Below are 10,868 nucleotides of genomic sequence, written 5' to 3'. Positions count from 1 at the left end.
GATAATCATCTCTCTAGGGACAACCTCAACTCAGCTGAAGGAGCATCATTGATTGGCTTTGAAGGGGGGGAGATCATCACAATGAATTATATTAAGGGTAGAGAGATTAAGTAAAATGTTGAAATGGGTCCTAAGAAAACAAAAAGGAAGAGCAACGCAGAAGGGGGGAAGGAAAGCAATACAGACACTAGAGAGAGATGGAGACTAGTAGGAACAGGGTCTGGGAAGCGGGGGCAGGGTGGAGAGAAGTCATAGAAGCAAATAGCTTACTTATAGGGGCAGGACTGTTTGACAGAAACTCAGAAATTTCTTCCCCTAAATCTTACTCTTTGAAAGAGATAGAAGGGTGTTTCATTATTACACATAACCCCCTACAATATGATCAGACATTTTAAACCATAGCTTGTTGCTATTTTAAATACATTTATTAAGCATGACCATCTATTCACTCATCTCCGTTATTATGATGCTTCTGGGAGTTAGGAGGAGCTATTGTGTGACAGGGGCACATATGGAGTAGTGACGAGTCCTGTTTTAGATCTCTCATAAACAAGGGTTAAAAGTATTTGGAGAGAAACAGAGGGCCACATTCAACCTGAAGTAAATGGTAAAGCCAAATTTAGCAGATATTTTAAAAGTGCTGTAAATTAAACATGTTTAGGGCATGATAAAGTGAAAGTTGCAAGTTCGGCTTTCATTGGCTATGCAAAATAAGTGTAGCTTCGTGCTGATGGAGTGGAAGAATGTTGTAATGAGCAGGGAAATGAAAGCTGCCCTCCCCATTCCCTCCCACCCCCTCCCCATTCTAATTTACATCCACACCACCCTCAACACATTTGGGAGAAAGTCCAGGCCCAGCATAAGCCGGAGCAGCTACCATTAACTTCTACACAAGTTGTATCCACTTACGCCAGCCTTGAATTTGACCCTAGAATACCAAATCAGGGCTTACACTCATTTCTACACACCCACTGAGGGTTTAGCTTAGCAAGCTACATCACTGCTTGCCTAACTTTCAGCATATGAATAATCCCAATTGTAGGTCAGGTTCAGTATCTTTTTACACTTTAATTAGTGGTGTAAAATGCATGTCAGGTGTAAGTAGTAGTATTAAACTTGCACAGTTTTGACATTTAGCCCTCAGTTCATGAAGGTTCTTAAGTACAATGCTGAACTTTAAGGGTACGTCTTCATTACCTGCCGTATCGGCGGGTAGCAATCGATTTATCGCATCTCGTTAAGACGCGATATATCGATCCCCGAACGCGCTCACCGTCAACTCTGGACCTTCACCAGAGTGAGTGGTGGTAGCGCAGTCGACGGGGGAGCCGCAGCCGTCGATCCTGCGCCGTCTGGACCCCAGGTAATTCGATCCAAGATACTTTGACTTCAGCTACGCTATTCACATAGCTGAAATTGCGTATCTTGGATCGATCCCCCCCCCTCACCCTAGTGTAGACCAGCCCTAAGCATGAGTAGTCCAAGGAGTCTATAAACTTAAAGTTAGGTACATGTGTAAGAGTATCTTGATGAATCAGGGCCAAAGTGTCACATCAGTGAAAGTTACAATACTTCACTTCTTGCACCTGATATCTAATTTGCCCCACCATTTAAGTCACTGATATGTTGTTTGAAATGTCCTTAATTTGGATAGGTTATATGACAGCAAGATTCCAAGGCAAAGATCATTTGTACACCTCTACCCCGATATAATGCGACCCGATATAACATGAATTTGGATAGAACACGGTAAAGCAGTGCTCTGGGGGTGGGGGGGGGCGGGGCTGCGCACTCCGGCAGATCAAAGCAACACGGTTTCACCTATAATACGATAAGATTTTTTGGCTCCCAAGGACAGCGTTATATCGGGGTAGAGGTGTATTTAAAATTGGTGCAACGATGTAAACACTAAATACAATGCTGGGTTTAAATAATAAAACGTCACAGCCTTCCTTAAATATTGAAATTACAGTTCACTTCCTGTTGACACTTGAGGACCACAGGATTGGCCTTACTAGCAAAGCTTTATTAGCATGAATAGTAAAGAATGTATTGTGGTTCTCATGTATGCTTGTCTGTTAGCTGATCTGAGTGATTGGAAAGGGAGTTTGGCTGCATCCTTACTAGTTGATCTAGACAAAATATTTAAATTGCCATAGTCATAAGAGCATTTCAAGAAAATATACCAAAAATATATCCCAAAGTGCATGAGTTGCATGACTTTGAAGAGCTCTGTTTGGTGCTACTTTAATGCAAAAATGTAACAGGATTTTTACTAATGCAAAGAAATTACAAAAGGAGAAGAATGTTTTACTATGATTTGTAGCAATGTTTAGAACATTGTAAAATTATTAATAATACACTAATTTCCCCCTCTAATGTGGAATTGTACAATTTCCTTTAGGTATTCATGACAGGAAAAAAGCAAAAGCTGCAGATCTTAAAGGCCTTCTAAAGCACATTATCATAGCCTGTGTAGCGGTCACTGGTTTGATATTGGCTGTAATAGTGTTGATGCACATATTTACTTCGATATTTGCGAAGAACAAACAGTGAGTTGTTGTTTCCCCCCATTATATAGTACATGGTTGCTATCGAATAATTAAGATGTTATGGTTAAATCCACATAATGGTTTTTTGAATTCTGGAACACAGTGTTAATTCCTCACAGTAAAAGACAACATCAGACGGTAAATTGGGTTTCTGCTGTAAGATAATTTTTAAATTGTTATCCAAATTCATAAAAATATATATTGCTTTCTGAACTTATTTTTATTATTGTAGGGAACCAGTAATAACTAATACTTACAACATTTACAAAAGAGAAAACCCAACAAAAGATGAAGCCAAATCAATCTCAGAAATAGATTGCAAAGAACTGAAAAAAGACATTGCTGTAGTGAAAAATCAGTCTGAACATAGTAATCTGAATCAACTACCAGTGCATTTACCAAAAGACAAATCTAAAGAAAATGGTCAAGACTTAGAACCTTCAGAAAAACAACCAGGCCATACTACTTCCTCAATTAACTCTCCATCAAAAAGGATTGATGAAAGAAATACAATTCTGTCAACGTCAACTGAACCTTTAGAATGTAACCACTCTTCACGAATGCCCCCTGACAATTGTTCGTCTTCAGAAATGAAAACATGCAAGAACCACAGAACAAGACCTAGAACTTTAAAAACAAATCAATCTTGTTGTCACAAACCAAGACAACATTGTACAGAACCAAAAGAACATGGTTATCAAAGACTACGGGATAAAGATATCGCTCTTCATAGAAAGCATTTACACCATCAAAGATCATCTAGGCATGACAAACATAGATCAAAGTCTACAAAATGTAATACAACTCATTCAGATTGTTCACTTCTAGATGGATGTTGTCATGACTCAAGTCCTAGTGATGATTCTTCAGATGTATTCATTTCTTCAGATACAACTGCAAAAACACATCTGTCAGAAATATCCCAACATGATGGTTCAAAGTGTACATATTCTCAGCACAGAATGGGTTCTTGTAGCTCTGATTCATATTCTGATTAGAACATTAGTAGCATTCAAAGGAGTAAACATCATCATTCCACATGATCAGTGATATCCAGCAGCATGTAGTACCAATCATTTTACCACGTGTGATCATGATAGTCCTGGAGGTTGTTTTCTTTTGTAATCATGCTAATAAATACATATTTTTATATTAGGCTTCAGTACTTGCTAATGTAGAGATTAGTTTCAGGTTTGTTAATGACATCTTATAAACTATTAAGTTAACTTGCACATTTTCTTTATATGTTTGAGTTTTCACAATGCCTATAACTAATATTGCAATACTAACACCGCAAATGAGCCACACAGAACAGACCCATACTGAATGTGAATCTATCAAGTCTTTTGGATTTTTTTATCAAATATTTTTGTCTCAATTCCCCCAACCCCAGTGATCATTTTCTGTAGGGGTGAGGAATGTGAAGAGTTCGGTTTACTGATACCTGCATTCTAACAAAATTAAATCCTTTATTCAGAACTGGTCCAGTTCCAACTGAGCAAGAAAAGATGGATGCTAGACATTAGAAGACATTTACCCCTATCCTAACACCAGAATTGTAAATGAATGAGAGAGAGAGACCGCACATTATAAAGGGCTCGATTCAGGAAAGCACCTTTGCACATGCTAAACTTTAAGCATGAGTGGTCCCACTGAAGTCAAGTGGACTGCTCAAGTGCTTTGCTGAATCAGGGCCTAAATGAAAAAACATTTTGAAAGATGAAGTATAATCATACATAACAAATGTTCACATACAAATAAATATTGCAACAGATCATCAATTTAAGCTGCTCTGAAGAGGATGACATTTTCAAACTTGTGCATAAATCTGTTTAGTTTTCCAAGTGCAAAGCAACAATTGAATGTTTACTTAAATACATAAAACTTGTAGCAATGGACTTTCAAAAGCTTTGTGTTGGTCTAACTGTGCCCCAATTGAAGTCTGAGTTAGGCCTGAGCTCGGAGTGCTTTTAAAATCCCACCCCTATTCCCCCCCCCGCCTTGTGCATTACTCTAAACCAGTTCCGTAGATATTAATGAAGATTTGTGTTCATCTTTTGGATGAAACCAAGCATAAACTTCAGCCCAAAATACAGGGTGGGTTTTTTGTTTGGTTTGATATATCAATAGAACATATTATAAATAACAAGGATTTAGAACAGAAGCTCCAAACTTAACCTTCTACAACATTTATTGCAATGTTGTAGTAGAAGGTTAAGTTAAAACTGTACATAAAAAATTACCCATCACCTACACATGCGTACTTTTACCCTTCTCTAAAAACTATCATTGGTAAGAATATAGTCAGCTATTTTAGGGCCTGTAGGCCCCAATCCTGCAAAGACTTGCACCCATGCTTAACCTTAAGCATGAGTACACCTCCATGAAGTTATGCATGTGTGTCAATCTTTGCAGGATCACAGCCTTACTGGTTAGGCCCCAATTCAGGACAGCACTTAAGCACATACTTAACTTTAAGTACATGATTAAGTCCCACTGACACATGTTTAAGTGCGGTCCTGAATAGAGTTGTTTTCTGAAGCAGGCCTTAGAGTACTACTGTGGAAGAAAAGTCTTAGTGAGAGTAGGTCTGACTATAGAGCAAGACGACAGAAAAATAGGAAAAAGTAGGTTTATTTTATTTTTTATAATCCCGTTCTTTAAAAAAATGGTGCAATTGGGATGGCTAATTGTTTCAAGAAGATAGAAGGAAAAGTGTCAAATGTGTTTTAACTCGGAACAAAAGTATCAACTTGTCAGAGTTTGCCAAGAGTCCAATGAAACTTTCTAGGAAAACCACACTATTGGGCTGAAAGGATTAAAATATAAAGGGAATAGAAGGAGTTTGGGTGGGAAATAGAAAGAGAGTGTAATATTAATTGTTATTAGAAAAATCGAACAGAGCATAACAAATTAAAAATACCCATGGAAATAGCATTACTCGGTTCCATGCAGTCAATATATGAATGCTGGAGATAAAGCAGAAAAACCAACAGCAAGGCTGATAAAGAAATATTCAGAGGAAACCCTTGGAATCATATCCTCTCTCTAAAATGAACCAACTTTGACTGTTTCCTTTCCAGACGAAATTAATAAAATACTTCCAGATTAAAAAAAAAACCCAAAAACTTATTCACTCATGTGAAATAAAATAAATAAATAAATAAAAAGAGGAATAAATTATCTAATGGAATCAAATTTAAATAGCATATCAAGATACAGACCACCACCAGCAGACTCAACAGGGAAATCCAGAAGGCCATAGAAGACCTATTGTCTGAGGAAAGCCAGGACTGGATGGGCTACCTAACAAATATTACAAGAACTCTCTCTTCAGCTAGCCCAACATTACCACTCTGATGGGTCAGAAAGAACCCAACCACCCCTCCCGCTGCCACATTTCTCCCCCTATACCTGACGGTTAAAATACAGATTTAGCTAATCCACAAACCTCACACTCCACATACACTACAACTAGTCTCCTCCCAGAAGAAGCAACAATAACACTGCTGTAGGGAGAACTCAGACTATTACATTACAAAAACAATGTCACTTATACAGGGCTTTTTCAGAGTAGCTTACAAAGCACTTTCAAAGGTGGACAAATACGGTTATCCTCTTTTTGTCACTGAGGTGCAGAGAAGATCAAATGATTTGACTCACCATATAACGTAGGGCAATGACACTCTGCCAGACTTCCTGTGTGGCCTCGAGGCAGTCACTTGGACCAGTGGTCCCCAAAATTTTCAGGGTCACATCCCTCCCCATCCATGCCCCCTCCTTCCCCCCCCACCCGAGCCAGGGCTGGGAGCAGGGCTGCGGCTCCCGGGGGGAGAGGGAGATGCAGCCAGGGATAAGGGGGCCAAGGCTAGGGCCGCAGCTGGGTCTGGGGCCGGGAGCAGACCTGGCAATGGAGTCGCGGCCAGGGGCTGAGGGCAGGGCCAGGTGAGGAGCTGCAGCCAGGCTGTGGTCGGAGACCGAGGCTGGGGACAGGGCCGGGAGCAGGGGCCGCGGCTGAGGCAGAGCTGGGAGCGGAGCGGGGTCCCATTAGCTCTCCCTATCCCCCATGGGGGCTGGCCCTGCCGCGCCCCCCCCAAACGTTCCTCCGTGCCCTTGTAGCGGGCGCGCCCCACCATTTAAGGACCTCTTAGGCCCTATCCAACAAAGAACTTAAAAACTTACATGCAAGTAGTCCCCTTGAAGTCAATAGGACTATTCACATTGATTAGAATTACACAGGCTTTTGAGCTTTGCTGAACCTATAGTTTTGTATCTCCGTTCCCCACCTGTAAAAATTGGGATAATAATGCTTCCATAACTCCTAGGAGTGTTATGAAGATAACACTATTTGTGATTGTGTGACAGTCTGATATGATAGTAATGGCAAATAAACATTCAGAGAGAATAAGATATGGAATTTAAGACTCCAGTTGCCTATGTCCAGTTTCATAACTCCGTGTGATGTAACCTTTTCCAAGGTGGACTATCATCATGTAAACTCCTTTGAGAAGATGGAATGGGGGCACAGGGCCAGATGAAGGCAAACTGGGGACCTAGGCACACTATGACTGGGATTTCCTGGGGCTCAACCCTGCAACCCATAGAATGGAAGTGGCAAATGAGCTTCTACTCTTCCAGGGAGGGAGGGGCAGCAGGATGGGGTCCCCATGTGCACCAGGAACAGCAGGGGTGGTTGTGCAGGGGTCCCCCAGTACTTACCTTGGCTTCCAGGATATATTGGCATAAGTGGGGAGACCAGACTTCCTGCACACAGTGTCCTCTCTACTGGGATGGTGCTGATGGGTGTCTTGGAATTAATACCCCATTAAGATACTTGGGACAGTTCCCCTCTCTCAAAAACTATTGTTCCATACGGTCTACAGACTCAGGTCCTTGCATCAGTTACGTTCTGGTCATATTCTCAAGCCACAGACGTTAACTCAGTATATAACTTAAGCATTTTATCTAATGGGGACTAGGTACCCATATTGTGACCAAGTTTAAACTCAAAACTTTAAGCAGCAAGCCTGAGTGGGTTCTAGACTGGTTTACTGGGGAGACAGGTGGAGATTTGACCTAAGGTGTCAGGGGAAGAGGTAGATTTGCAAGTCATTGCAAAGGTGGCAGTTGAAAAGAAGTGAGTTAAATTGCAAAGGAGAAGAGGACTGTGAACATACCCAGAAGGGATATCAGAGTGGGAGGAAGGGAGGGGGGAAATAGGATCCTCCAAAGCCAACACAACAGGCTCAGTTAAGCAAGATAGGGGAACCGGGAAAGCAGGGAGTGAATCAAAGGAGCCTATATAGGAAAGGGCCTCAAGGAAAAAAAGGAGCAACGGCCCACAGTGCTGAAGAAAAATAAAAGACATGAGTGTTTATATAGATGGAGTAAATGCCGTTTTACACTTGGCAAAAAGATTGTCATTAGGGCAGTTTAGGTGCAGCGAAGAAACTGAAAACATTATTGGAGGGTGGGAGTAAGGAGAAAGTTGAAGAAAATGCATCGACAAAATCCTTCCTAACACAGAAAGCCATTCAATTAACTTGAGAGACAAAGCATTTAAAATTGATGAAGGGCGGTATTTTTTCCACACAATGCACAGTTAAACGTGGCAATGAGATCCACATGCTAAGTCAAGGGGCTAGTAGGATTTATATATATAAAAAAATCAGATATTTATATGGACAATAGCCAGAGTTGTGATAACAAGGATTTAAAAATCCCAAGTGTTTTGGAAGGGATATAACCCCTCATGCTTCAGGGTATAAATCAGCCATTAGCTAATCGGGATTAGGAAGAAACTGTCACTGTGGATAAATTGAGTACTGTACGTTTAGGGCACAGCTTTCCTGGCAGGGCAATGTACCTGTTTTGATGGTTTGCCCTCAGAGGTTAATTGAACCTGGACATTTCCAAACAAATTGAAGAACACTGTTCCATTCTCAGACCATTCTACTGATGATTGAGTATGACTTTATACTGTACCAGACTCTTGTTTTCCATCAGTGCACTGGCCCTTAGGTGTCTTAATCCATAGCTTCATTCTCACAGATCACCTCGATCTGCAACAAATGAACCAAGAGGAAAAACAACTAAAACATCAGTGGTGGAAGTCTCAGGATGAATCTGGATGATTCTGTTGAAAATGCTTGACATCTTATATTGTGTCTGGGAGGGAGGCAAAAAAGTTTCTGTCTCTACTTTAGAAGCCACAAGGTCTTGGTCAATTGATTTGTTTCAAGTTGACATTCTGATTAATTCACTGTCTCCTCAATTCATTTCTATTTCAAGTGCCTCCTGTTGTGGGACAAATTTATAGTTTTGAAAAAAAAAAAAGACCCAGATGATTCAGGCCGAACTGTGTTCATAGTACAAGGGCAATACTGAAAATGGAAAAACTTTATGTCATCTTTGCTCAATGCTTTAGCTGTCTCTTTCAGGTACTGGAGTTGAATGACCTTTGTACCACAACTTATGATTTAGGCCCATGCTCCTCTTGGCTGATGACCTGAACGACCTCCTTATCTGAAGGACCTTTCCCCATTGATACCACTACACAATCAGGGAGGAGCTTGAACTGAAGCACCAATGTTTTAAAGTAGGCACGGCTGTTGTGTGACAAGGCATTCTCAACAATGGAATTTTCTTCCTCTTGATCCAAAGTAGCCCAAACTTGATAGACAAAGGGGCTTTACAGCATGCAGTGTAGGCTGTTTACCCAGATGTTCAGAGAGGGGAAGGAAAGGGGAAAGAGGCAAGCTTTGGAGTACTTGATCAAGTGCTCTGATCACATTGCGTGATTTGTTATGGGACTGGACTGTTGGGATTTCAGTGTAATTATCTGTATGTTATAACTTTTTGTAGAATTGTGATCTTAATTGATGTGTGCATACCAAGACCTGCTATGGATAGAGATTTTGTAATTAAAAAAGATCTATGCACATTGGTATGCAGTTTACCCTTTTTCCACCTTCTCCAAAAATGTGTCATTTTCCAGTCACAAAAAACAGCAAAGTATTTGAAAGATAGTTGTGTTTTTATTTTTCTAAGCTTTTACTTGTGGAACATAATAAATGGATACTTAAATGACTTGATATAATGACATCTTTACAAAAACCATTTCCCCCTAACATTTGGACAGCAATATATAAATATTTACAATGGAAAAATAGGCAAGGAAAGAAATAAGTAGTCTTCATTATCCAAGTCAATTTCTTTCTAATCATATTTTGACCACAAAATACTTCATTCACTTCTATCCATATTTACACATTTCTTTACTTCACTTGGAATAGCACTGAGGTTTTAACTTCAATTTTTAGGATGCTATATTATGTGATACATGTCACACCTGTTACGTTCCTGTAATTTGCTTTTGAATAGTAGCAGAATTTGCCTGGAGTAATAAATCAAAATTTTGAAAATGTTATCCTTAAAGAGAGAAAAAAATTAGAATGTATGTAAAGTTTACATACCAGGATACAAAGTTTCTCACACAAATACATCACAACACTGAAAAATCAGTATAGTAAAATGTTTTTTTTAAGGATATTAGGTTTCGATCCAAATCTCTTGGCTTTAACAAAAGCGATATCCCAATAGAACAAATATATATAGAAAAAATAACACCCTCTTATTTTACTGTTAAAAAAGGAAACAGTGCCTTCTGAAACAAACTAAGATGTGATTTCCTGGAGACAAATGTACGTTACAGTGAAGAGAGCTTAAAAAGCCCCAAATAAAATATGGTCTTCATTAAGAGGAAGATTCAGCAGATCAGTTGGAACAGTTTAAACCAGCCCACTTAATTTTGTAATATTACAAACGTCAATGTAAAAAACAAGACTTTTTTGCTCTCTGTCCCATAGTGTCACACAATCACGACTGAAAACATATTGCCTGAAGAAATGATAGACACCTATTGCATGCCATTTGGTTTTAGTATGTAGACATTGACTGCCTTGTCCAATACCAGGTTTAACATCCTTCCGAAATCCAGGAACAGTCATTAGAAGTTGCTTTACATATGTGAGCTGCGTCTCCCTCTAGTGCCCAAAGACATACGAAGTCTTGGTTCTCTTGCTTTATAATGTTCATTGAAGTCCAATCTAAAGCTAAGAAATCGAAGGCTTTCATCGGAACTGGTTGTCAGTAAGATCAAAAACTGTTGCACAATGCCCTGAATGAAAAGGGAAAAATAAGAGATTCACCAGAATGTATAGATGGTGTCATTCGTGTGCAATACTATTTGTTGACAAACTAAGGATCTGAATGGTAGCACTGTATTAAAGGAATAGGGACTCCCAAAGGAAGGGC

At 39.8% G+C, this 10,868-nt stretch overlaps 1 protein-coding gene across 2 annotated transcripts in view; it reads right to left on the bottom strand.

The window, feature by feature from the left end:
- Positions 1–10,352: 10,352 nt before the first annotated feature.
- TUBGCP3 (tubulin gamma complex associated protein 3) overlaps positions 10,353–10,868 on the bottom strand; it is a 118,546-nt gene continuing 118,030 nt past the window's right edge. For both annotated transcript variants that reach the window (XM_054011246.1, XM_054011254.1), the window contains exon 22: positions 10,353–10,731. In XM_054011246.1, the coding sequence (XP_053867221.1) occupies positions 10,573–10,731 (159 nt within the window). In that variant the 3' untranslated portion in view covers positions 10,353–10,572. The remainder of the gene's footprint in view (positions 10,732–10,868) is intronic.

This window comes from Malaclemys terrapin, chromosome 1 (genome assembly GCF_027887155.1).
Source record: "Malaclemys terrapin pileata isolate rMalTer1 chromosome 1, rMalTer1.hap1, whole genome shotgun sequence".
NCBI classification, from domain to species: Eukaryota; Metazoa; Chordata; order Testudines; family Emydidae; genus Malaclemys; species Malaclemys terrapin.
The sequence above is the reverse complement of the archived record's forward strand: the minus strand, read 5'-3'. Positions and strand labels throughout refer to the sequence as shown.